Source organism: Cadophora gregata (genome assembly GCF_030347475.1).
Source record: "Cadophora gregata isolate MNR1 chromosome Unknown scaffold_9, whole genome shotgun sequence".
In the NCBI taxonomy this organism is placed as follows: domain Eukaryota; kingdom Fungi; phylum Ascomycota; class Leotiomycetes; order Helotiales; family Ploettnerulaceae; genus Cadophora; species Cadophora gregata.
Window position 1 is genome coordinate 391091 of NW_026695932.1, and position 26651 is coordinate 417741.

The 26651-nt window shown below is 49.0% G+C and overlaps 10 protein-coding genes across 10 annotated transcripts; 5 read left to right on the plus strand and 5 right to left on the minus strand.

Moving 5' to 3' along the window:
* Positions 1-269: 269 nt before the first annotated feature.
* Positions 270-3857, plus strand: ONS95_014463 (uncharacterized protein; the record flags this gene model as incomplete). The annotated part of the gene is made up of 3 exons (XM_058508114.1): positions 270-1956; positions 2002-2073; positions 2122-3857. The coding sequence occupies 3 exons, from the start codon at positions 270-272 to the stop codon at positions 3855-3857; spliced, it is 3495 nt and encodes a 1164-aa protein (XP_058355794.1).
* A 391-nt stretch (positions 3858-4248) lies between these two features.
* Positions 4249-5739, minus strand: ONS95_014464 (uncharacterized protein; the record flags this gene model as incomplete). The annotated part of the gene is made up of 1 exon (XM_058508115.1): positions 4249-5739. The coding sequence occupies one exon, from the start codon at positions 5737-5739 to the stop codon at positions 4249-4251; it is 1491 nt and encodes a 496-aa protein (XP_058355795.1).
* A 954-nt stretch (positions 5740-6693) lies between these two features.
* ONS95_014465 (uncharacterized protein) lies at positions 6694-7640 on the minus strand (the record flags this gene model as incomplete). The annotated part of the gene is made up of 3 exons (XM_058508116.1): positions 6694-7088; positions 7144-7390; positions 7464-7640. The coding sequence occupies 3 exons, from the start codon at positions 7638-7640 to the stop codon at positions 6694-6696; spliced, it is 819 nt and encodes a 272-aa protein (XP_058355796.1).
* Positions 7641-10085: 2445 nt separating this feature from the next.
* ONS95_014466 (uncharacterized protein) lies at positions 10086-11343 on the plus strand (the record flags this gene model as incomplete). The annotated part of the gene is made up of 3 exons (XM_058508117.1): positions 10086-10458; positions 10560-11179; positions 11233-11343. 3 exons carry the CDS (start codon positions 10086-10088, stop codon positions 11341-11343), a joined length of 1104 nt encoding a protein of 367 aa, XP_058355797.1.
* Positions 11344-12440: 1097 nt separating this feature from the next.
* Positions 12441-12911, minus strand: ONS95_014467 (uncharacterized protein; the record flags this gene model as incomplete). Its single annotated transcript, XM_058508118.1, has 1 exon — positions 12441-12911. The coding sequence occupies one exon, from the start codon at positions 12909-12911 to the stop codon at positions 12441-12443; it is 471 nt and encodes a 156-aa protein (XP_058355798.1).
* Positions 12912-14340: 1429 nt separating this feature from the next.
* ONS95_014468 (uncharacterized protein) lies at positions 14341-15054 on the plus strand (the record flags this gene model as incomplete). Its single annotated transcript, XM_058508119.1, has 1 exon — positions 14341-15054. One exon carries the CDS (start codon positions 14341-14343, stop codon positions 15052-15054), a length of 714 nt encoding a protein of 237 aa, XP_058355799.1.
* A 633-nt stretch (positions 15055-15687) lies between these two features.
* On the plus strand, positions 15688-16381 carry ONS95_014469 (uncharacterized protein; the record flags this gene model as incomplete). The annotated part of the gene is made up of 2 exons (XM_058508120.1): positions 15688-16183; positions 16239-16381. The coding sequence occupies 2 exons, from the start codon at positions 15688-15690 to the stop codon at positions 16379-16381; spliced, it is 639 nt and encodes a 212-aa protein (XP_058355800.1).
* Positions 16382-16645: 264 nt separating this feature from the next.
* Positions 16646-17602, minus strand: ONS95_015074 (uncharacterized protein). Its single transcript, XM_058508760.1, has 2 exons — positions 17107-17602; positions 16646-17012 (listed from the first exon to the last, which is right to left on the minus strand). Coding segments are annotated over exons 1-2 (357 nt in total). The 5' UTR covers positions 17463-17602; the 3' UTR covers positions 16646-17011.
* Positions 17603-19634: 2032 nt separating this feature from the next.
* On the minus strand, positions 19635-20876 carry ONS95_014470 (uncharacterized protein; the record flags this gene model as incomplete). The annotated part of the gene is made up of 3 exons (XM_058508121.1): positions 19635-20449; positions 20517-20720; positions 20841-20876. 3 exons carry the CDS (start codon positions 20874-20876, stop codon positions 19685-19687), a joined length of 1005 nt encoding a protein of 334 aa, XP_058355802.1. The 3' UTR covers positions 19635-19684.
* Positions 20877-23083: 2207 nt separating this feature from the next.
* On the plus strand, positions 23084-24544 carry ONS95_014471 (uncharacterized protein; the record flags this gene model as incomplete). Its single annotated transcript, XM_058508122.1, has 2 exons — positions 23084-24011; positions 24066-24544. 2 exons carry the CDS (start codon positions 23084-23086, stop codon positions 24542-24544), a joined length of 1407 nt encoding a protein of 468 aa, XP_058355803.1.
* Positions 24545-26651: the final 2107 nt, after the last annotated feature.

Here is a 26651-nt window from a genome sequence, read left to right on the forward strand (position 1 = left end):
CTGACGTACTTCAAGACTAGGCGTACATTCAGACCTCAGCAACAGCCACCCCCCCACCTCAGACACGTCGAACCCGAACTCTCCTCGCCCCTGACCTATACCACCTTCCAATACTCCGGAATTTGCTACCTACCCTCGTACAGATCTTAATCTGCGAATACTCGAAACGCCAGCTTGTGGGCAGCCTCCGGGCTCTTTCTGTCAACAACTGTGTAGGCTCCAGGCCAAGCAAGATTGCAATATAGCAGTTGCTGTTACACGCCTCCAAAATGGCCAGCCTACCTTTCAAAGTCAAGGCCGTATACGAATACACCTCTCCTCATGAAGACGACCTTCATTTCCCGAATGGACAGATAATCACGGTCACAGCGGTGGAAGACGATGATTGGTATGCTGGAGAATACAAGGACGCTTCTGGCACCTTGCAGGAGGGCATCTTTCCCAAGAACTTCGTGGAGAAATATGAGCCTACAGCACCCCCGAGGCCAAATCGTGCGCCGCGTCCAAAGAAAGAGCCAGAACATGTACCAGAGCCAGAGCCTGAAGTGACGCGCGCCCCGTCTCCACCTCCACAGCCAGTTCACGAACCTGAGCCTGAGCCCGAGCCAGAACACGAGGAAGTTCATGAACCACCGGTGGCACGAGAGCCTCCTCCGTCGATTCCTAAGCCGCAGGCTGTGAGTTCTCCTGCGCCAAAGCAAGCAGAATTCTCTCCACCTCCTGCTGCCGTCAAGCCGATCCCAGCTTCGAAGCCCTCTGCGCCGCCTCCAGTTTCCGAGAAACCAAGTGGTGGTTCTTTCAGAGATCGCATTGCTGCATTCAACAAAGCTGCTCCGCCTCCAGCACCATTCAAGCCCGGTGGATTGGGCTCAGGAGGATCGAACAACTTCATCAAAAAGCCCTTTGTGGCCCCGCCACCGAGCAAAAATGCATATGTACCTGTCATTCGAGATCCTCCGCCACAGAAGATATACAGACGTGAAGAAGATCCTGAAGTGGCAGCACATCAAGCGGAGGCTCAGGAACAAGCAGAAAGGGCGGGTTTGGCCCCCACATCGACCGAGGGAGATGGAGAAGAGCAACCAAAGCCAACGAGCCTGAAGGAACGTATTGCACTTCTGCAGAAGCAGCAGATGGAACAGGCATCTCGACATGCTGATGCGGCACAGAAGAAGGAGAAGCCTAAACGTCCTGCTAAGAAGCGGACTGAATCACACGAGCCAGTTGAAGGCGATGAAGGCAGTGCTTTGGAGAGACATGATACGGAAGAGACAGCTGGTAAGGCATCTATGGATTCTGTGAGGGAGGAGCCAAAGAAACGCAAAGCTTCGATCCAACCTCGACAGTCATTTGGCGATGGCAATGAGGCAGATATGTCTGGGGCTGGCGAGACTACGGAGGAACCAGAGGAAATGTCTACTGGAAAAGATGACAGCGATGAAAGGCCGAAACAGAAAGAGCCCGCGCCACTTGCTAGAGCTCCGACTGCGCCAATCCGAGAGGCTGATGTTGGAGAAGAAGAGGGAGCTTCGGAGGAAGGTGAGGCCGAAGAGGAGGAGGAAGAAGAAGAGGAAGATGATATTGACCCTGAGGTACGAAGAAAGGAGGAATTGAGAGCTCGTATGGCCAAAATGAGTGGTGGGATGGGTATGCACGGCATGTTTGGTGGTGGTATGCCAATGCCTGCTCCTTTACCACCGAAAAAGAAGAAATCTACAGGGGCGAGTGAGAAGAATGTAGGGGAATATGGAGCAGATGATGGATCATCCCCCACTTCTCGTGCTGCCCCTCCAGTTCCTTTGCCAGGTTTGTCACGGGTCCGAAGCCCAGAGGAGACACATAAACCCCATGCACATGACGAGGAAACTACTCCAATCTCTGCCTCTCGCCCTGCTGATGAGGTACCTGACGTTGAAGATGTTGTTCCTTCAAGTGATAGATCTGCCCCACCTCCAGGTAAGATTTACACCACATTGGGGTTTTCCGAGCTAAATGTAGCAGTTCCACAACGTGAGACAGGTGCTCCACCGATACCAGGCGGAAGACCAGCTCCTCCGCCTGTTCCTAAAGAATGTAAGTTGTACGACGATCCATGAAATCTTCCCGTACTAAAATGAATAGCTCGCCCTGAGACTACGACGATGTCTCCAAGTGCTGGATCTGAATCAGATGATGAGATGTCCGCAAGGGAACTGTCGACATCCGTGCCTCAGCCTCTTGATACTCCTAGAGCACCGCCAAGACCAGTCGAAGGACCAGGCTCTCCAAAGTCGCCTAACGCTAGGCGAGCATCGTACTTTGGGTCTGAAGCTTCGCCATCCTCGCCTACAACGCCTGGAGTAAACAAGCGTAACAGCCGACTTCCTCCTCCAATTCCTGGTGTGGCGCCTGCGTCACAGCCACAAAATAGAGCTCCTCCTCCTCCACCTCCTGGAATCAACCGAACTCCTACTGGTGACCAACATACTCTCTCCACTAAAGATGTACCACAAGAGGAGAGTGAGGAAGAAGTTACGGAATATGAGGGTGATTATGATACAGATATTGCCTCTACCGTACCGCACAAAGATGCTTTGAAGGCGGCAGAACCGGATGAGAATCTTGCTATTCGATCCCCACCTGTCACTTCACCAACATCTGCGCCACCTCCCCTTCCACCTACAGCGGCTCCTCGTGCAGTTCCCCCGCCATTGCCAGCACAACCTCCGCCACCACCTCGGCAATCTACGGACATTCCTCGAGCTGCCCCTCCTCCCCCACCACCGACAAAAGCGCCAGCACCATGGGAGCAAGATGACGATGAGTATGATCCGTATAAATATACAGCTCCGAAGTCTGCAGCTCCATCTGGTCCTCCTCCGCCAGGTCCCCCACCACCGGGGCCTCCTCCACGTGCTGATACAGAAGATGATCTCTATTCCGCATCTCCACCCAGGTCCTTCGCTTCGCCTCCCCAAGACAGAGCAGTTCCCCCTCCTCCACCCTCTGCAAGTCGGCCTCCTCCTCGACAATCCTTAGATGTTTCACGGTCCCAAACTGGAACTAGAAGATCTGTGGAGCTTGGAAGAATGTCAATGGACTCTGGTTTTGTCGCAAATGATGTGGATCTTGCACCAAACTCCTTCTGGTGGACTCAACCACGAGGTATTCCTCCGGTCTTCCAAGGCAGACGGGATATTCTGTTTGACTTTGAAGAATCAAGCACTGGTGGACGTGGGGGAAGGACAATTGTCACCAAGCATCTTTCCGTTCTGTTCCAGGATTATTCTCAAACAATCATCACAGCGGAATTTGACGCCCAGGACCCTAAAGATGTCAGACTCGAGCAAAGACATGACCAACCTCCTTCTCGACAGCGCCAGGATCAACTAGAGCAGGCCCATGAGCAATACGGCCGTCGCATATACGAGGCTGTCCATTCGAAAAAGGAAACTGTAGTTGGAGACGGAACACCGCAAGGCCTCATTCAGGAGCTGCTCAAGCCATTCTCTGACGCCCTCCTGCCCATCGGAAGTCGGGCTTACGGTGCCGTTGTCTACAGCAACCTTGCCAACGCCTCGACGCAACAGAACGACGAGATCCGACCTGGCGATATCATCACGCTCCGCAACACCAAATTCCAAGGCAAGCACGGACCCATGCACGCCAAATACAGCATGGAAGTCGGCAAGCCGGATCACGTGGGTGTCGTAGCTGAATGGGATGGTACGAAGAAAAAGGTTAGGGCTTGGGAGCAGGGACGGGAGAGTAAGAAGGTTAAGCTGGAGAGCTTCAAGTTGGATGATTTAAGGAGTGGTGAGGTTAAGATTTGGAGGGTTATGCCGAGGAGTTGGGTTGGCTGGCAGGGACCTAATTGAGGCAGTTGTCTTTGAAATTGGGGTGAATGGGAGTGTGGGTGGGGTTGATGTAGACATGGTGGGAGTGGAGGATCGTGACGGTCGCTTGATGATGAGAATTAAGATGCAAGGGTGGTGAGGAGCGGTTGTAGGGGAACAGTTAGTTGAGTTACGCATAGCATTGTCCTGCCTGCATTGCAATTGAATCCTTTACTCTGCTTCCAAAGAAATAGTCTCGCCTCTCGCCTATTTACGAGCGTATCAAGATTTTTCAGTATAGAAACTAGTCCAAGTGCTCGAAATTGGTCCAGGAGAATATTCGGTAAATTGTGGTGATATACAATCGTTCCTATGCTACATCTAGTCCGCCAAGGCTATACTGTGCTTCGTCTTTACATATACCACTCTATCTTTACATCAACCCCGTCAGCTGGCTAAAAGGATCCTCCTGCTTTCCAGGCTTCTCTCTCCTCACTGGCTGCTCCTCCAACTTCCCACCAAGATCCAATCCATACCCCCTCCCCGTGTTCCTTCTATATCCCATATTGTCAAATGTTGGCGCAGCACCCATACCATATGTCCTCGAGCTGAGTTTCGGCGTCGCCACAACAGGGATCTGGTCCGTCGTCCCCTGATGCACGGCAACAGCTTCTGGGTCCCCAGACTCAACAGTCAAGACAACACGGCCCTTCGGATCGACGTGTGCTTTGGTGGGGTGTACCCACATCTTGCTACCGCCGACCTTCGTTGGATCAACGGTGATCGTGCCCGGCGTCTCTTTGGTTCTCGTCTGCCTACTGTATCTGCCTGAGCCGCCGAGATTGAAAGAATTTTGGCCGGCTGGTAGCTCGGTCACGAATCCGCCCACACCTAATGCGGCGCCGAATTGCCCTGTTGCTGCGTTCTTGGGCATCACGACGCGACTCAGCACTGGTGCGGGATGCTTCTGTGGGCCCCAGACGGGATGGTTGTAGGTATGTGCGTTCGTGAGACTGTAGGACAGGCCTGCTGAGGGATGTGTCTTGGGCGGGCCAGTCTCTGCGTAAGGAGATCTCGAGGGTGGGAGGACGTTGTTGTCAGGGATGTTGACACCGTTGTTCCGGAGGAGTTGCTCGATATCCACCTTCTTTGCCGGCGCGGGCGGGAGGTCCAAAAAGTCCCTGATGTGCTTGTACAGTTCCGCGCGGGTGTTTCGGAGCCCTTTTACGAATTCTGTGAATTGGGCTTCGGTGATTTCGCTCTCCTCGATTGCGGGAGGCATTTCTCCTTCTGCGGAGTGCCGGGCCTCTGCTGTCAAGGCGTGTGTGCATGCAGTTCTTAAGTACTGTTGGAATTCTGACTTTCGTTTGCGAACCTCGGATGTGAGAAAGGCGTTGAAATCTCCTTCTGTTTGTCCTGCTAGCCACGGGCCTTTGAACTTCCACCGCGTGTCTTCCTTCCCAAGATTACTTCCTTTCGAGTCCCCTGTTGAGTCAAGGCCGCTCTCGAAGACACTTCTGACCTCACCTGCCCTAAAGTCTCCTCGGTTTGTGTCCGGTATGGCCGTTGTCAGTGGCACTCCCATTTCCTGCCATTTTTGTAGAGTTATCGAATGGTCTGCCGACGAATTGAACTCCGTGATGTGTTCGAAGGTGTCGATTGCCTCGACTCGTATGAAAGGAGTAGACGATTTCGTAGTCGATCGAAGAGGTAGTGGTCTCTTGAATCCCCAGTCTCCTCTGGCGAGTGATGATGGTGGTGTTGTTATTGTCTGGTGGATCGGATGGGGGAGGGTTGCAGTGTCGGAGTTGAATACTGCTGCTGATGACAGTTCGCCCATCGGCCGTGGAAGTGGAGGAGGAAGTGAGAATACTCTTGATGCCCTTAGGAGAGCACCACCAGGCGACACACTTCGAGATGCCATAGCGACCTCGGGAGGATGGCTTTGGGGGTAAAGCCCAGGTTTTAAAGGGTCAGGCGTGAGTCAAAGACAAGGCAATTGGCCGTCAAGAGACTCGGGCTCTGTACCCGCGTAGTCTCAATGCCAACTTGCCAGATTCCAAGTAATTCCTGGGCGTGTAGTGGTGTAATTAGAAGCTGTTCAAATGAAGCCTCAACATGCTGCTGGGGAAATTTACTCAATTGATAATGCACTAGCAGGGATCATTATCACGTGATCATGCACATCACCTCACGTCTCGCGTCCTCGTACCTTGGTACCTTATGCTTTGGGAACAACACGTTCATTTTGTCTATATTCCCAATATCATCTCAACAGACAAAAGGACAAACCTATTCAGTCGTTGTCGATAAGTTAAGGGATTTAGCAACACCTCTTGAAGCACTCCGAGAATAATTTCTCAAAATCAAACATCCTCTTCATGTATGCAAGGTGTTCTGCTCCTATCGCTGTAATCAGGATTTTGATGAGAGTAATCGCCAATCAAGACTTCCTGAAGATTTTGGTAGGGACTTTAGATCTCGTGGCTTCCACTAGTAGGCTCAGGTTTTTGGGGAGATTGGCCAGGGTATAGAGAAAGGGAAAGGTTAAGGTGCTGATTGGGAAAATATTTGCTTCAGGATGCTCTCAAAGTCTTTGGGCATTTGAGAACCGGCCCCATACGGAGGGAACGATTGTGATACTTGCGAGTGCAAAGTGAGTAAAGTGACATGAAGAGTCCCTGGCTTTACTGAAACCGCACTCTGAGTTGTGAACTGCCTGATCACTCTGATAACTCCACCAGTTACCTCCGGCTACATAACCCCAACATAGCGAAGATCGAACATGAAATCTGTCCTCCGACCATTGTCATTTGACATCCTTTGTCAAGTCTCACAGAACACCTACTTAACAGCAAGTTCCGCCTCAGCCATGTATTTACCACCAAGGAATCATATCAGTCCGCCCGAACGTCACGCCCATATCAGCCATCTCATCATCCATAGTGACATTCTCCTTGTCCTCGCCAGCATCTCGTGCATTATCGACCTTGATTCTTTGAATACCCGTTTTCAGTTTCTGTGGTTGTGAAATAGGCGCACCACCACGAATCCAGCTATTTACTCTGTCCATTGGGTCGACTCCAGGTATGGGTTTGGCAATCAGAGCTTCGAATGTATCGAGATCGTCGCCAAAGAGGTGCGTTCGTGCATTAGTAATGGCTTCGGCAAGCTTAATCCACACCTTGGCTTGTGCTTCTCGTCTCTCTTGTTCGGGATTGAGTATCGATGCGGTGTTTAGGTTACAAGACTCTCGCGGTTGCTGCGAATTTGCTATAAAGCCTGTTAGCAAAAACTTCCTCCAGAAATCTTATGCAAGGTAAGCAACCTTTAACACCATTGATTCTACCTATTCCATCTACCTTTCTCACCTCAAGATGAGGATTCGTCCACGTGTACCTGGCATGATTAAGGTCGTTCGCCATCTTTTCCTGATCCTCTGCACTACCGCAAACCACCTTGACGAAATCGGTCTGGATCCCATACTGGTTCTTAATGGCGAGCTTCTCATGAGCAGGCAGCTCAAGTGACACCTCAAGAAACAATGGTTTATATATCTCCAATGCTCGTGAGATCTGCATTTCAGTGTCAGTATCGTGTCAATAGAGCCTGAATAGGGGGTCAAGGAGTAGTGAAAGGAAGGCTTACTCGTGCATCGACATCCATATTCCACGTAAAGCCCGACAAGATGACGGCAGGGTACGAAGGATCTGGAGCATGAGGAGTCTCGTCTCCTGCTTCGGCTTTGATATACTTGCGTGTGCTTTCGTGAGGGTCATTGAAATGATCAGGCTCTTCGACCGCGTGGCGCTTTCTTCGGGTCATTGTTGCAAGGTGAATCTGTAAATTTCCGCGATAGAGATTTTAGATGAAGGATGTTTTGAGATGGCTGGAGGAAGACGTCAAGATGTTTTCATGAGAACGGAAGTTGATTTTGAATGATCGAGCAGAAATTTCTGTGAGATCGTTTGGCGACTGCAAAGCGAGTGCGTCCTTGTTGACGGGAGGGAGGAAGGAACGACCGAGACTCTGTGACTAAGCGAGAAAGTACTCTGCTGTCATATTCGAACGCAAACAGAACAATCTCATTTCATTATATACTATTTTTACTTTACCAGACGGCAATACATCTTGCCTCGACGCTATGTCTCGGCTCACCTTCCTCCTTTCCAACAAGGGTGACACCTCCATGCGGCGCACCCCATGGCCTTCCCTCCCTAATCGCGTAGCTATCATAAAACTGCAACACAAAAACCTCATCAACATCCTGTTCACTGATCCAATACCACTTCTGGCTTTCCGCATGATTGCCTGTTAACATCGACAGTCCAGCCAGATAATCACCCCGCCTATCGCTAAGCTGTTTGTTGACATGCTCCACTAGATCCCTTTCAAAATTGATGCTGTTGGGATCACAGATCGCCACCGGATCCCGATCGACTTTCTTCAACGCCCGCCAGACCGAGAACATGGCGTAGCGTCGTCCGGAGTAGAACGCGATGTCTTTGCCTTCCGCCACCGCTGCATCTTCACCTTCAACGATGTCTTTGGTGTCAGCGATGACATCGCCACGTACATTCCTCAGGATCTGTCTTGCACCGTCGGGTGAATAATCGATATGGATTGAGCGTGCTGGTCCAATTTTATTGCCGCCTTCATATCCTCCCATGTACGGCACTGTCATATCCATCGTTTTGACAGGGAGGTCAATGCCGCATCGCTCAGGAGGAGCATTAGGATCACGCTCACGGAGAGGCTTGGTATCTGGATCCGCTTCCTTCAACCGCATACCCAGTCCAAGAACATGGACTGTCTTTGCGCCTGTGACGGATTTCAAAATGTCTTTGATCTCTGGGATAAGCACATCGTAGGCTTTGACTTGGTCATAAGCTTCTCCTCCTGCGATGTCCAGCGCGGATTTGTGCTTAAGTGCTGTGAAGGCATGGGTGGAGAGCTGGTATGGATTTGAAGGGGTGAAGATGGAAGGACGGAGATCGGTTAGGGGTTGGACGAAGTGGATTACTTCTTTTGCGACAGGGATGCCGAAGTAATTACATTTCCACGGGTCGACACTGGTGTCTGGCTCGACATATTGGACCCGTGCAAGGGGACGACCGTCGGGTGAATGAGTTGGGTCTTCTGCGATTTTGGGGTTTTCGCAAGACATCTCTCCTGATTGATTTCTGTTTTTAGTTTGGAGTTATGATGCAACTCAAGAAGTTCCTGATATCGGTGAGATATATAAGTCTGGATTTGGGCTGGTTTTGTATTGTGCTGTGCCTCTGAACTGATCATCGTCAGCTTACCCCACAGGCCCTTTACGTCAAGTTGATCGACCTTTCGCTCGACTCAAATATGCCGAGGACCGATTGACCATTGGGCTGGTGAGAACGAAGTAACATCAAGCATGGGTTCCACGTAGGAGCTCAGTCTTCATAGACATGCTCCACACACGTTAATTCGTGCATCCTCTATATTCGAGCAGAATGATCAGAGACGAGACTCAGTCTGACGCAGTAGAAGTCGCAACCAGACAGCATGATCGTTACCTCTTGACAAGTGGTTTTGGCAAGCGATACCTCTTCGATATATGCCATAGTGCATGGATATATGATAGGGACGCATGTATTCATTGTTGTGCTGTTCCGATCTTTTATTTCCCCTTGTATAAATGATGTGGGAACCAAAACCTGGAACGAACAGAGCATCCTGCTCCATCTTGGTTATTCCAACATCGCGGTAGACTTCTTGACTCAGAATGCGAAGAGAAGCATTGAGGTCACTTCGGTTTCAGCTGATGGGAATGTCAGTAAGCCACGAAGATTATTTCTGTCCCCCTTTCCTCCCCCCTTCTAAGCGAAATAATGTTTGTGGCACTTGAGATGCGACTCTGCAGTAAGCTAAGGTCTGGTCTTGTGGCATTTCAGATCGACTCCTGGGTCAAGATACAAGATACGAGCGGATGGCACGTGCAGGTAGCGCGACTGCTTGCTTGGAAGCTCCGGCCCCACCCTCTCCTCCTCCCGAGCCTTCCACCTTCATGACAACCCTACCTGTGTGTAGGTAGGTCATCCTGTCTATCTCACCTTCTCGGCTTCTTGACCTGACCGAAACGTCCATTTGATATCGGCTCGGTGGGCAACGCTGAATATCTCACCGTCCCAGCCGCAATTGAACGTCATTGTCTGTCATCATTGCCTGGTGCCGGCGTTTTGATTCCGTTCTGATCTGATTTGCCTCCGCCAGCCTCGCGTGCATTTCTCCTCAACCATGCCGGTCACAACACGCAGAGCAATAAAGGCCAAGCCCAAGGTACCTGCAAAGAAGACTACATCCCGAGAGCAGGCTGTCGATGAGCCGTCGCAAAGCATGCTTGACCCAATGAAGGCTGCGCCAGCAATCTTTCAATCATTTGAGACTACCACAGCTCTGACAGAAGGCCATTGTGTCATTCGCAAAATCGAAGATGGCAGCTACGAGATTGTAAACCTCAACTCAGCTAGTGCGGAGCTGTTCGGAAGCAAGGAGGTTGGTCGTCTGGTTCTCGCTGACGAGACTGGCGGCAGAATGCGGGCCTTGGAAGATGTCGAGAAGTCTTGGAAGGACTCCGAACTGAAGATTGGCCAAGTTCTGAGCAGTGCCAGTAAGCTAAATTCATCTAATCTCAACATCATCAAAGAATTGTCGTTCTACCTCGGACGAACATAGTCTCGTCCCGGCCCAATGCCGCTAACTGATCGTCAGATTTGAGAATATTCAGATTTCTGAAGTTGCCACTAGAGCTTCGACTCACCATCTACGATCTCACTGTGCGTGCTAACGATAAGCTTCATATTGGAAGCTGGAAATACTGCGCAGAGAGCATTCTTCCGGGTATCCAACTGAGAGGCACATGTCGACAGATCTACGAAGAATCCTCTGGCATTTTCTGGCGGAACCACTTCCGAATCCATGACATCTGCAGGCAGCTCAAGCCTCTACTTCCAAAGTTGACGGCGAATATCCAAGAGATCACCTGGGCCTGGTGGGGATTTAAGATCAAAGACGCAAACACCCTTCGGAGCTTCCAGGAATTCGAGAAACTTACGGTCTTTCATCTTGTATTGTCAAAGTATTGTGTGTACTCTCCCACCCGACCTGGATCGTCACGCCAATTCCTGCATCAGAATGAGCCCGCAGTTGCCAAATTTAACAAGACCAGTGGCTTTGATAACCTGATGAGTATGCGGGGTCTCGAAACAGTCACAGTTGAAAACTCGACCAGTGATAACTGTAAAATCAAACCAGAAGATGCCAGCGATGCTGAGATCCGGGCATTCGAAGCCTTTGTGGTCAAGGAGCTGACGAAATCAAGAGAACCAAAGGTACTGTTTATTGGTTGGCACAGCCGGGAGATGCGAGATTGACAAAAATACAGGTTTCTAGTGCAAGTTCCGGTACCAAGGAAAAGAAAGTCGAGAAGAAGGCTAAAGGGGCCACCAAGAAAGCACGTAAGTCTCAAGCAGAGACGGCGGCTACTGCGACCTAGCGGAATATTTCCAGGAGGTTGAGACTATTCGTGCGTTTGCCTGTTGCTTAAAGAGTTGGCAAGAAGAGGGGCAATTTCTGTGAGAGGATACGATCTCGGTGCACTTTCACACAATATGTGCCCGGATACCTTGGAGTTTGTGGCGCACTTGTATTTTCTATGATACCCATATGTTTCATTGTGCTATTGCTAAATTGACCTGCTAATGTTATCTTTCAATTTGGTTGCAGACAGCCATCTCTTTTCGTGAAGGAAGTCGTCCAGAATCGCTTGCGGTTCAAATCACCCATCAGATTAACCATAACAACCGGAGCCGGAGGAGTGCCAAGGTTGAAACCCAGAACCAATATTTGTTATACGATACGGATTTGTCGAGAGCTGCTTCACTTACGTGGCCATGTTCATCCGAATCAATTAGGTGGTTGCATTTTTGTTAATACCAACTACCGGTACACCAGCACCCCACAACCTCGTTTAGCCTCTTCTGATCATTCTCCCAAACACCTCCCCGGATGAGAATATAATCCGGAATTTGGCTCAAGGGCGTCACTCCCTCTAGAAGCTCTTTTAGGAACAACAAATAACCATAATCCCGGCTTGGGATCACGATATTGGACTTCGAGCACCATCCTGGATCTATTTAATGCTCAGTCCCATCTCAATGATTTGTCGGGCACGCTGTACTTCTGTATATATTTGTTGTTCGACTCAGCCCTTGCCCTAACGCTCCTTTTACTGAAGCCTTATTCGTGTTTTCGTTTGCTGTTTAATTTGCCGTCTCGTTTGACCAATAATCTTGCAATGCCATCAATGCGCTGGATATCTACCTGCTTATTGGCATCTCTCTATCCCTTAGGCAGTATTTGCTCCTCTTTGGAGGCCGATGTTATCGATGGATCCCAGCTCATCCCTGACATCATGGTTTCATACCAACCTCCCAGTAAAGCAAACTACACGCGCCCGGATTTGACTCGGCGACAACAAGCTGGACGCTGTGGGCCAGATTTTGGTGGACAGATTTGTTCAAATGATCAATGTTGCTCGTTCTTCGGGTACTGTGGTCTGGGTCAGGATCATTGCTCTCAGATTGCTAGCTGTCAGCCGGCGTATGGTTGGTGTGAAGGGGAGCCTCTTCCGACGACCTCTGTACCACCCACGCCAACACCTACGCCTACCCCAACTACGAGTAGCACATCAACTGTACTGCCGCCAACTACGTCTTCGACGTCCAGTACATCTTCGAGGACCAGTACGACTTCGTCTTCGACGTCAGTGATAGTTCCAACAACATCCAGTACCTCGACGGGTCCACCTTTGCCGTCCGGAACTATTATCTCGACAAACGGTATGTGTGGTAACAACACAGTATGTACTGGATCAGGCTTCGGACAATGCTGTTCTCCATATTGGTATTGTGGTAACTCAGCCGAGTACTGCGGGAATGGATGCAATCCTCTCTTCGGTTCGTGCAGTGGTGGCGGTGTATCCTCATCCTCCACGACTGTGATCCTACCGACCACTTCATCAACGACTGTAATTCTTCCTACCACTTCGTCAACAAGCGTCATAACCCCTACTACATCAACGACCAGGTCGACAACATCGACAACGTCCACTAGATCCAGCTCCAGCTCCTCAACACCACCAGTTGGAACTACAACATCGACAACCTCATCTTCGACTCGACCGACGCCAACTCCTACACCGACGCCGACACCAGGTGGTCTACCAACAACTAGAGATGGAACCTGTGGCAATGGGTTCTCCTGCACTGGATGGGCGGATGGACCTTGTTGTTCGCGTTTTGGGTATTGGTATGTTCATCCCATCGCAGTTCACGACATCTCTCGGTCCTACATTCTTTGCAGTCTTCGAAGCCGGCGCTTCTCGTCTCGCCTCATTTGATGTTAGAAGTCTTTGCTAATATATGTGATGTGAAGTGGCGGTGAATCCCTTTACTGTCGCCGCCTCCTCGGCTGCCAACTTGAATTCGGAACCTGCGATCCTACTTAATAAAGCTTGTTCGGTCAATTGGCTGGGCACGAGTTTGAGTGTAACTACTTTCTGCAAATTCTCACCCCACTTTGACTTCTTGTAACGGACTGATGTTTGAAGAACTTCACGTCGTGGGTGGGAACGTGAGTTTGGATCATTCTAGTGTTTTAGAGTAAATGATTGCATGTTTAAGTTTTCTTACTTTGAAATTTTATTCCAGTGCTGGTGAGGTCCTGATTTGGATGATGATATAATTGTTTTCCTTCCGTAATAATCGATTTTTCCTTGTATCAATACCTTGAAGCCTTCAAGTTGTAACCGGTGTCTACTGTCTTCAATGTCAAATCCCATTGTGTCAAAGTCCGGGCCAGGCAATCAGATTCTGGAATGCAAGTTTATTCCTTCTTCTGTGTACTCAAGTGAGGTTCGTTTGTCTGTCACATTAGAGACGTTACATATTTCCCTTCACGTCAATCCTCGCTACCTAGGTGATCGCCAATCACGTAAATGTCATGTTGTCCGGCTGATATTTAAGCGAGGTGAACCCCCAAGTCTCCACCTAGTCCCTTGGCTCCCGTCATTGTTCAACTTCGAGTACGACCTTTTTCCAAGAAGGCACAAACGAGTAGAACCTTAGACTTCTGTAGGCCAGTCAATGCAATGGATAAGGAGAGGATCTTCTTGGCTCGGTAGATCTTTAGAAAACCGTTCCGAATTTGCCGTGGGTATTATGTCTTGGCAGCGGCGCATGCAATTAGGCGCTTCGTGTTGGTTTCTCGCTTAAGCAGAACCGCATCATTACAATTACTTTGTTGGTTCCTGTGCTTATTTAAGTAACGTGGTAACCAACACGTTGTTTTTGTGTCCTAAAAGTTGTTGTCCTTTCGCTGAGATTTAAGTATTTAACTGGCCTGTCCTGCCTTCATTTCTAATCATCGGTCACTGTCACCACTTACTCCAAATATTACACCAATACATCAATCTGCTTTTCACGAAATCAACATGAGGGCCAACAACATAGCCAAACTTTCTGCGCTCCTGTCCATTGCGACTGTCCATGCCCAAGTTGTTTCCGCAAATAACTGCACCGTCTTCTCGTGGGATCAACAACCCGCCTACTACGTGTACGGCCCACCAGAACGCATCTCGGGAGCCTCAACATGCGCCCCACGGAACAATGAGTCTCATTACTGCGCTCTAAACGCCGACGGAGACATCCAAGTGCAATACAGCAAAAACGTCACGAGCCTCCGCGACAGCTGCTGGAACACGCCGGACGGCCCAGCCTGCTTCCTCGAATCCATCGTCAAGACAGCCGTCAATGCATCGCTGAACGGCGAGCCCTGGAACAACAGCGTCATTGCCTCTGTCAATACTTGGGAGGCTATCGAGCCCGGTACATCCGCGTACCTGAACTTCACGACGCTGAAACGGTGTTTTGTGGGCACCATGTCAAACTGTACTGGGAATCTGACGGATGGGGTGGTGCTGGAGGCGTGTGCTCCTGTTTATCATACTACGGGCACGAATCCGAGAGCAATTATGGATGGGGAGGTTATTGTGGTTAATGTTTCGGAAGCGGATGTGGGGAACTTCAGAGATCCGTTTGAGAAACAGTTTTCTGGAGAGGGTGGTGGCGCAGCTGGAAACTTTGTGGTGGGTGGGAATGTGTTGGCGGTCGCGGTCGCTGTGACTTTTGCGACCGCTTTGCTGTAAATGCCTCTTGTGATGGATTTGGTGATGAGTTGGTGACCTGCTTCTGGGGGCTTGCTCGCTGCTTGTGGTGTGCGGGAGACTGCATCGATTCTCAAACATTTTCAGGTTCCTGGTACCGCGCCCATGACCTGTGGCGTCAGCCATTTTGAGATTCTAGAACACTCTGATGAGTATGTGGATGTCAGTACCCGTTGGATGGGTGGATGTCAGTGCCCGAGCCATCCAATCAACCCTGGTAGTGGCTTGCTTCGCTTGATTGTTTACAAAGGAAATTGAAACTTTCGTGACTGTACGGACCTGACCGCCTGAAGCAGAGCTCTGCTTGGGACAAAATCAACCAGGGTCCAAGCAAAGGCCCTCTATCATGGGCGCGAGCATCGTGCCTGACTGACAAGTTTCAAGGTTCAAACACATCCGCATCATCAGCTGAGGGATTTCAATCCTGTTGGAAGGGAATGTGGTGGGCGACAATTGAAACCACATGATGCTTTCCTTTGTTCTGAATAGCATAAGTATTGAGATGCGAATGGATGTGGGCAGAAAAACAGGAACCTCATCACATCACTTCCCTCCCTTACCACCCTCTCCCACCTGCAATTCAAACAAGAACGACTCCACAAAGCTTCATCAACAATGTCTGCTCCCGCATTGTGGATTCCCCCTAAGACACTCGTGGTCCGATGCCGGTTCTGTTCTAGCCAAGAAATGTCTAGAGCCTCGACCTGTGGCAATTGTGGAGGTGTGACTACTCCTGCCAAAGGCTCTGGCGGTGGAGCTCTACAGTGGGACGTCTATCAATTTGGGAACGAAATCCCACGGGCCGATCGATTTCCAGACTGGTTCCTGCCAAGAGCCGTGGAGGAGTTCGAACAGCGACACGGACAGAACGCGTTCGCCATTCACGTTTCCAATAGAGGTGATAAATATCTCCTTGTTCGATATCCATCCAATGATTCGGTTTTGGCACGTCGTACTCCAACTTTCTCGTCCAAGAAGGCCAGCACTCAGGTCAACACTCAGGTCCACACTCCAGTCGAGACAGAAGATTGGGCAAAGGTCACCCCGAGGGACAAACATGATTTCATCAATTGCCTCCATGATAACCATAACACTTCCCAGGTAGCAGGAAGTGAGTATTCTCAGTCTTCCTATTCCGTTTCGGATATGTTACTGATTGGATACAGGCAGTGGAGGTAGCCAGACTGGAAGTAGCCAGACTGGAGGCAGGCAGGCTGGAGTCGGCCAGTCTCGGGGCGGCCAGTCTGGAGGCGGCCAGATTAGAGGTAGCCAGGCTGGAGGCAGGCAGACTGGAGGTCGCCAGGCTTGAGGCAGAAAACGCAGTAGGCATGGCGTCCGCAAATGTCTGAAGTTGATTTTCACCGGCGTTTGAGCTTGTGCTAGACAGAAATGCTAGTCACTAGGGGATTTTCATCATGTGCTGTAGTTGAGGGTCTCTTTTTGTTTGTCTGCTAGCCGAGCATTGGGAGCTGAGCGAGAGGGACTGCGGCTGATAATTCGGGAGGAAGTTACGGTCGCTTGGTAATTAAAAACAGGATCAAACTCCGTAGTCATGCTCCAGGTGCTTTTGTAGGAACTGCTATAAAACTTTGGGTTTGCGAAATAAATTATGGAGGCTCCAGTTCATTAAGACAATTTCCCCCTCTTCGTCCATCCCAAAATCTCTAGGCCGAGGTGCTTTGCTGCCCCATTTATTCACCATCAATTGGGATTAAGAATTGATTTCTGCAAGCTTCCTCTTCAGGGTCATAGCCTTTTTTGATGACCCTGTGCCCAGTTGGCTGACCAAACGCTCCTATATGGACTACACCCCCGTATCGCTAGCATTTACAAAAAGCACGACGCCTCCAGAATCCGTCGCGGCCGAGATGCTCTGTTATCCATCTCCTAAATAGGTCCCCAACCTCATGAACTGGTTCCAGCCAGGCTTTGAAATCATTCTGCTTCATTTCACCATCAGTACTATCCCAGAGTGGAGCGAACAACTCTCTTTGAGTATCTTCGAAACCCACAGAACGGAACCGCTCCACCCACCAAGGATAATAGCCTGCCCATTCCCAATCAATGATTGCCTCAATCTCACCATCCTTTATCATAACGTTAGCTGGAGATAGATCCGTATGAGTGAGGACGTAAGGTCCCTGGTCTGGAAATCGACTTTTAAGTTCTTGCAACTTTCTCTCCATCAATACTGGATTGTTGGTCTGGTGAGTCTTGGCAAGCCCATCATGTATCTCCTCAGACAAGTTATCGAGCCACTCATGCCCTGTGGCTCCGATTTTCTTGCAGAATGGTTCTCTAGGTATCAAAACAGAATCCCAGAATAATGTCATCCAACGGAGTACCATCAACCTTCCGAGCGACAAGTGAAGTAAACTTTCTGGGCTCATTGGTAATTTCGCCGACCTGATGGGTATATGATAGCGTCTCGTCCTGTGACAGAGGATGCTAAAATTTTGATTAGATCGAAATGAGAAAATTTAAACAACTTTATGAGATTTTACGGAGGAGGAATCTCCACGAATGTAATATAAGCAAGCACACATTGAAACCTCGAAGCCTTTGTCTTGTTGACTTCATGTGATCCAAGTGTCACATGATTGCCCAACGCACTAGAGTACAGTACCTACCTTAAAGGAAAGATGCGGCCGAGACCAAGGGACAATACAGCGCTAAGTTAACAGTAACCGCACCCCCTCGCTTGATAGTCGGTAGACTCTCGGTAGACTCTCCATTGACAACCCCTTAAAAAGTTGACACGCGCTAGACAGCCGTGCAACTATCCACTTGGTGAAGCGCTGTATTGTCACTGGGTTTTGGCCTCATTTCGCCTCTAAGGTAGGTAGATAAGCTGCAGCATAGAGCCTCGCGGGTGGGGGATAGCTCGAACCCCCCCACCTGTTGGGGACCCGCGGGTTTTTTTGACATCCCCCGCCGGGGGGATTATACATCTTTATACAAGAAATGCTTAATTTATACACAATATTGATATATTTCTCTAAGTTATACAAGAATTGTAGAAATTTATCCTTGCACGGGGATTTCCCCCTCCGTGGGTCCCAAAGCACCAAAAAGAGGCCGGGCGGGGCGGGGCGGGGCGGGGGACGGAGGCGAAAATTCCCCGCGCCCGTGACGCAGCCGAAGAATAGAGCTTAATTTGTGAGGCATGGAGAGCACTAGAAGCTCTGCATTATGTTACCTACTCTCGACCTGCCTTCACCGGTCGAGGCATGCAAAATACAAGAATGTAACATGACTTTCCTTTCCTTGAACAGTTCAAGCCTCGCAAGTGGAGATTTCTTGGATATGACATCCATCACGCACACTTCTGTCATTTAGGGAAAGCCGCAGAATGTCCAGACACAATGAACGGAGGAGAGCCAGCCACTTGAACATTATCCCCTCGACCTGGTGGACTGCCGAACGGAACACACTTTTTATGGCAGTGCACACAGCATGTAGCGAAACCCTGAAATTACGCGAAGAACGCTGAAATTTGTGTGAAGTTTGTGAGCGACGTTGTCGTCCAGGCAGCCTTCGCGCCCGGCATCAGCACTGTTCCCTGGAAAAGGGTGTTGAGGGGTTTGGGGGATAAAAGAAATCATACCTTCCCTGTGGACGTGCGTCTAGTTCTGACGTAAGTCGTGGATTACTGCCGTTCCACGTCCTTGAACCACAAGTAACTCGCGTAATTCGCGTTTTTCACTGTTCGTGAAGTCCGGAGACTCGTCCAACTTCGAACGTCACTTATCGGTGGCTCTGGAGGACCGAAGCTGAACGAGAAGAACGTTAGCACCCAGAGATGGAATAATACTCCTCATCAGCTAAAATAATGCTTGTCGTTCTTCCTTGAGACGTGATATGCCTTCTTGTTGTTTCGATTTTCTGCTGAGATCATTGTTCAACAGTCGCCTCGGTCACGGATCACTGGTGGTAGGCTATGTCCGGGCTGACCATCGTATTCGTGGCTGCCGTTAAGCCCTGAAAGGCTCGGTATTTGGGTAGTTTGAGAGAGTATGAAAGATTGGTGCCATTACCTGACGCTTGAATGTGAAGACATTAAAGCACTCTGTTAGTCAATGTGAATTCCATATTCTACGCATTCTAGCTGGAATGGGATTTCCTTTGCGTTCAGCATGGCCTACAAAAGCACTTTTCGACGTTAACATCGAAGACTGCCCTTATAAACTTAATAAAGTAACGTAAGTGAGGCTAAGCAAGGCTCAGCGTTCAGCGCCCCTTTGAAATTGTCTCTATACACACCTCGCTTTGCCCTTGGCACGATTCCCACCTTAGTTCAGCTTAATTTCAGCCTGTACGCTGTTTTTCTTCGGTATTTTATACGTTGTAATTACAGGCGGATTTTGAATTAGACGTCGAAAACCACACCGAAGAGTGTTTTTGTAATAATATTCTACGTCTATCCTTACTCGAGAGAACGGCATGTTTTCTCGGCGGCTCTCGCTTCATTTCCGATCACTTAAAGCATACATATTCGACGAATTTGTAAGGTACTATGATAGCCAATTACTAGCCTGAAACAAACCACAATGACCAGAAGTTCCATCCAGATTTCCTCAATGCTATCATCTCACTGAAGCACACCTTTACCCTAAGATCTCAGGCCTTCTTCCTCTGATTCATTTAGGTTCGTGCCCCCTTCTGTTGTCAAACTTTTGCCCGCGATACGATGCCCCGTTGGTCCCCCAAGATGTTCTAGTCTGATGAAGCCTCCGAATGGTCTACACTCACAAAACGCTGGTCGTTGCCAACATCCGTCATATTCTGGATGTTCTCTCGGACAACGCGAGTACAATCCAATTACTTCACCAATCTTATTTGTGTAGGCATCCCACTCGCTGCGATCCATTTCGACATTAAGACTAGTCTCGTTCGCCCATATTGGCTCGAACAACTCATCTTTTACGTCGTCCCCAGCGGCGTAACTACGGTATCGCTCAACCCACCAAGGGTAATATCCAGCGTACTCCCAGTCAAGTATTGCTTCTATCTTCCCGTCCTTTACCATGATATTACTAGCATGGAGATCTAGGTGACTAAGAACATATGGTTCTTGATTTGGGAAATTTTCTCTGAGATCTCGAAACTTTTCATCAATGATCGCAGGATCGTTGGTGTCGTGTTCTATAGCCAGCCCATGTCGAAGCTCTTCAGCTAAGTTGTCAATCCAGGTTTTCCCAGTGGATCCTATCTTTTTACAATGCGGTACCATCGGATAACAAAATCCTATGATAAAATCATCCAATGGCGTACCATCAACCTTTTGTGGAACGGGCGAAGTATATGTTCTGAGTTCCTTGATGACATCAGCAACTTGTTTCGAGTATGACAATTTCTGGTCGCTGGATAATTCTTCCTGTGGTCCCTGTCAAATGAAAGTTCGTATGTTTAAAATGAAGGGCTCAGACGAGCGATAATCATACCCAGATGGATTGCAAGGTTACTCCCTGTGCTCGAGACATCAAAATGAAATTTGTTTTGTCTGTAGGTTGACTGATGCATCTCATCTCTTTTAGAAGCGGAATTTTGCAACCAGGTTGATTCCGTAAAAAGTCTTGGGTCATGAAATCGTTTCCGAGGGTGTCAGGGTCATTTGGTTGATCAATAAGTATCCACTGCGACCCACCCTAGGTTAAAGAGCGTGTCAACACTGGCTCTGAACACCATATGTTTGGGAGGACTCGACGACGTCAATTGGATGGTAGGACAAGAATTCAGGGGAAATCTCATGCTTGCAAGTTACATACCAGAGTCCACATTCCTCTATTCGCGTTTGTATACATTATCCTGACCCGCGATACGTATGCCGACAAGAGCTCGTGCTTAGAATGCCAACCGCAGGAGCGACATAACTCGACTGTTTCCTCCACAACCCCTTCTGAAGTTTCAAGCCAGGGTTTGACTTTATTCAACTTGTCCAGCTGACTCTCGTTAAATTCAGATAGTCTTATTGGTTTCGGCAGAAAAATAATATCTTTGACATGATTCTCTGGATGCTTGGGGTCTGGGTCCATTGTGACACTTGACGGTATGTGATGGAAATAAACTTGTGGAAATTCTACCTGAAATTCAACTCTGAGGAGGCTTGACAAGGATTAGTTCACCAACCCCTCGACGGAATACCAGAGCAGAGATATAAATGATAGGTGGTGTCTTTGTTCTCGAGTCCAAGAAATCAGCATTCCAGGTGAACCGCTATTCATACCTGGAAAAGATTTTTTCTGAGTCGGCAGGCAGTCTTCTTTGAGAGCTTAGGTGCCTCACATACCTCAATTTCCAACATAGCCTGTGCAATTGGCCCCGCTCTGGCAGATGGCCAGATTATCCTGGTAGTTTCAACATAAACACGCCGGAACGAGCTTCACTATTCCTCACAAAGAGGCTTAGCTCGTACCCACTCCATATTATCTTTTACAGATCCCTTTAATCATCATTAGAGTGCATTCTTCATAGGAAAAACTTTCAAACAAAGCCTTTTTGCTGAATCCGGCTCGTAGAGGCTAAGTGAGTTTACGTTTGCAACCTTTTCCGATTTTTTTGGGAAGCTCGCGACCGGGACTTCGAGCCTCTAAGGCCATCCTGTGCCCTCTTTCTGCCGGATGCCGGTGTTCTCTACTGTTCGTTCTTGTTTCAAAGGGATGAAAGGGCTCATGTGAAACCTTGCTGGAGTTTGTCCCTACGAGCACGTGACTTTCAGTGACTTGCTTCGACAGCCTCCTCGAATTACCACACTTTTCGCTCAAATTTATGAGGTAGTTGTTATTGCAATGATATGTAAGCTATTGTGATATTACTTTGGATTACCTTGACTCAGTCTGTCGAAAAATACAAACAGCTAACACCGTGGTTGATCTCTTTTGCAGGCAGGATGAGTTTGCGGTCTGCCACATAATTTAATGATAATGACATGCTAGACTTGGATGCAACACCATCGACTTGAGACTGACTTACAGCTTTTCTTTCTGCATGTTTAAGGGGATCTATAAGGCAGTCCATAATTGAACGGTCCTAGCATCTTAAGGTTTCCCATGGTGCATACACAGCAGACATCAAGATAGGTCGAACACGGCTAGGAGCGTGGAATTCCGGACGAGGAAATCCATCCAGGCCTATACTTACCTCCTCTTTATTGTATTACATAATACATGATGCTATTCCAAAATACTGCTTGAAAATTGATCGCTTTGATACAAGATAAGCGAACTGTGTGAGGAATAGAAATGAGTATCTGCTGGCATGAACTTACGACCAATCGTCAATTTCTCACAATCATTCCTCGCGGAACTGAAGAGGCACATTTCAACATCAATGTCAAGACATAACCTCAAACGCGTTGCTCCAGTGAGAGTGAAAATTTCGCAGGGTTTTCGGTACTAAGCATGCATCACTACTTTGCACTGTTCTATGCAGCTTTGTTTATATCCATCCCAACGTGGTATCTAAACTCGCACTACAAACTGCTCAGTTCTTGTGGGCATATGTTGACCCTTCTAGCATCCTCTGGCATATCTAGGAAACTGAGATTTCTCCATCAACATGCTCGCTTCAAGGGACTGCTAACACGTCAACAAAGCTCAACGTTCGTACATAATATGTTGTTCTTTTTAGAAATAGTTAGCTTGAGTTTGATCCTTTTTGCAACGACGTGCGCGTACATTGGGTATGAAAGAGGGTGGGGGAGTTGAAATGCTGACGTGAGGCATGGAAATCCCCATGTTTTTCTTCTGTCCCATCGGGATTTTACATAGCCAATCGCTTAGGTAGATCTCGTCGCTTCATTGGCTGAAATGCACGAGCTGCTCTCAGCTACCGAATACCTGCTCCCTTTAGAGTGGCACAGTATTGGACTTTGTGTCAACATCCAAAAAAAGAGTGTGATAGTCATATAAATATGTTCCTAATAGCCTTTAGATATTTTCTCAATGGACCTTTCATCATATTTGTAACTAACCCTCTCGCTTCACCCTAACCAACGCCCTCATCAACCAAAATGTCAGCCACTCCCAACCTCTTCAAAACCATGGACTTCAATCCCGTCCTTGACATCGGTCCAAGCCCCCCACCAAGCCTACAACCCCTAATATCCTCCAACCCAGCCCTCAAAATCTACACCCGCGCCTCCCCACATTTCCAAGTCCTGAAATCAGTCTGGAACCTCAAGTACGCCAGCAACGAACCCCTCGCCCTCATCCGCCCCACGAACGCCTTAGATGTATCCACCATCGTCAAGTTCTGCGTCGCTCACAGCATCTCTCTGGCCGTCCGATCAGGCGGCCACGACTTATTCGGGCGCTCTATCGTACCGGACGCTGTGATTCTCGACATTCGAGAGCTGAACAGCATTGAGCTCGCTGATGATGAGAAGACGGTCGTTATTGGCGGAGGGGTCCAGACTGTGGATTTGGTCAACTTTCTTGATGCGAAGGGACTGGTGACGCCGGCTTCGCTGGCTGGGATAGTGGGTTGGGCGGGGTGGGCTTTTGCGGGCGGGTTTGGGCCGCTGGTTAATGCTTTTGGGTTGGGTGTGGATCAGATTGTTGGTGCTAGAGTTGTTGCTGCGGCTGGGGAAGTGGTGGAGGCTGATTCGGAGCTGTTGTGGGGTGTTAAAGGTGCTGGTGGTGCTTTTGGAGTCGTGACGGACTTGACGATTAAGGTTCATCCCTTGAAGAGGATGTTGGGTGGTATGATCTTGTTTCAATTCGATCAAGCTGGGAAGGTCATTGAGGAGGCGCAGAGAATTTTTGAGAATGAAGTGGTTCCTAAGGAGTTGTGTGTTGGCGTGCACTTTTCTAAGAGGGGAGGGGCGCCTATGCTGTCGTCGGCGTTTTCTTGGGTCTCGGAGGATATTGAGGAGGGGAGAAAGTGGCTCGAGAGAATCAAAGGTTTGGGCAAGGTAATGATGGATATGGTTTCGGAAAGTAAGTTTCCATCTCCCCCGTTCTATATCGGGTCGTCGTTGACATTCTTGGTAGCAACCCCAAAGAAATGGTCAGACTTTATGGGACCGATGCTTCCCCCACCTTCACACAACCACTCTCGGTCATTCTTCATCAGCAAGATGACCCCAGCTGCTGTAGAGATCCTTTCGTCTGCAACGCATAGAATCCCAGAGGGCGTGCAATTTGGCATCGGGAATTTCTTTGTTGGTGGTGAAGCAATTAAACCTCGACCGGATTCGTCCTACAGGCTGCGGGAGCCGTATGTCTTTGTCCATGCCCTTGCTCCACTTTTGGATCCAACAAGAATTGAGGAGGCTGTGAAGTGGCCTGAAGGTATCTTTGCGGCATTAGAAAAGGAGGGGCTGGTGAAGGCAAACTATGTGGCGATTCTGGAGGAGGGATTGAGTGTTGAGGAGTGCTTTGGGAAGGAGAACTTTGAAAGGCTTAGAGCGTTGAAGAAAAGGATTGATCCGGAGAACTTCTTTCGATTCACACCTGCAAATCTGGTTTAGAGTGGAAGAGGCTGGCCAGAATATTCAGATGCCGCATACAGCAGCGGTGGGACCCAAAAAGGTTAACAAGTGCCTTTCTATCCTGGTCCAATCACCATCCTCTATCCGCTTGCTGAAGAATATTGAAAGATTCATTGCACATCAGACATGATTTCATGTGAATTGATTTAAGAGGTGGAACTCCCAGGCAAAGTCCCTCACTTAAACATTTTGAAGAATAGATGTGCATACCAAGCACGTACAAAACTGCTCACCTCCTCATTGAGTGGCCTATTACTGTAAAGAACCATTCGTCGTCATACAATGAAGTAAAGCTCCAACACAGTTCTCGGCTACTTCCGTCCTGCTATCTCTTTTGAGGGAAAGGCGTGATAGACATGCTCGTGATATCGCGAAACTCACTGCTCGGAAAAACAAACTGCTGGGGCTCAAACTCGCCTCGAATGATGGTGGGACCAAAGCGGTTGGCCTCGTTAACCCTACGATACCGGTACGGTCCGAATCGAGCAGCAACTGCAAAGTACACCTCGCTAGTAGCTTCGAAGGAGAAAGTCAATGCAGTGAAAATTCAAACTCTCAAGGTCCAGAAAGCGAATTCTCGTTGCGCTCTGACACGGATGCAGCAGTGGTCTGGAACTAACCACACGAGACTTTTCCCGCCACGGCCAACGAGTCCATCGAACTCAAAGTAAACAGTCTGTCTGTGGAAAAATGATCACGGACTGCGCGTACAAACTAAAAGAGGAAGACGGCTCTCGGATGTAAGCCGCGAAATGTGCATGACGAGAAGGTTTTGTTCCTTCAAGCCCTCGGAACGGACTATGGTACCATCAAAACGAAAGCTTTCACACGGAGACAGAATTCCAAGAACCAGAGGGGAAACTTGTGGCAACTCGTGTCACAGATGACAAAAGGAAAGGAACAAAACTTAAACCCTCCCGGAAATTGGGAATTTGAATAGACTTTCCAATGGGATTATCGTGCAGGTTGTCGTGATCTCGCTCGTACCACGGTTCATTTGCGGCAGCATTCCACTGAACTGTCGCGATCCCGAGATCTTTGTAGAAGGTGTGCAGGCTGACTCGGAGAGAAATCAAGAGGCTTCGAGGGACTCAGCTGATATCATGCTCGTCCTGATTGTTTCCTTCTTAGTAGCCGGCCCTGGATTGTACTTTGACAGTCCATGAACTAGGTTTTAAGGCAGTCTTCGAGATATTCCAATGTCGTGAGTTCTATTCGTCGGTTCAGGAGTTCGGCAATGTACGCACTTTGATGCTGCAGAAGCCCCCTGCATCTAGACTGGTTGATCGACAAGCCTATCAGCGATCGTACCTGGGAATTCGCACCCTCGTCCTTGTTTTGTCTCTCCTTGCCCGCCCGCAGCAGCTTCCATCATGAGATGATTCGACAGCCTGGAGTTGTGAATGAAGGGGTGCGATATGAACAGCATGTCATAGCTATAAGTTTCGGATTATTCTTTCTTTCGAAACATTGTGAGTGCCAATGAAGAAGGGATCCAGTGCATCACTGAAACATATCTCACCCTCGGTCGCAAGGCTACCACCAACGATGATTCGGGTTAGTTGATACGACTTTTGGTCGTTCTTTGGGTGCCGGATCCGCTTTGATCTCATCTCTTTCGGTGATTATGTGACGAAATATCCTTCGCGAACGGCTTGGCTGGGCCCCAAAATTAGATCGATCGACCTCGCAATCGCGGGCAGGGCAGACGCTCAGACTCCGAGGTGGAGAGGAAACCTCGGAAACATTGGCAAAAATTATGATTCTCTTTCAGGATGGTTTGTCGTATCATTATAATAATTCAGCGCGAATGTGTCTTCTCTGGTCTCTCTTGATTTCCTGTACTCCAAAGCATACGAGTAATGGGTATAGCTGTTATTGGCAGCAGGACCCACCCTCCCGCATAGAATACCGAGCGCGAGCAGCCACAGCAGGATATGATAGGTGCTACTGTCTAGATCTACGAGTAGTCGACATCATACCTTCCTTTGGGCGTTCGTCTTCTCCAAGCTGTCAAAATCTCGAGGGGTCATCTGGGGCATCACCGAGGCCGTTCATACCTGACTTGCAAGCCACATGGCCGTAG

Bases quoted from the DNA above. Each gene is read 5' to 3' on its own strand.
- ONS95_015074 (XM_058508760.1), bottom strand. From the start codon at position 17,462: ATGAGCCCAGAAAGTTTACTTCACTTGTCGCTCGGAAGGTTGATGGTA.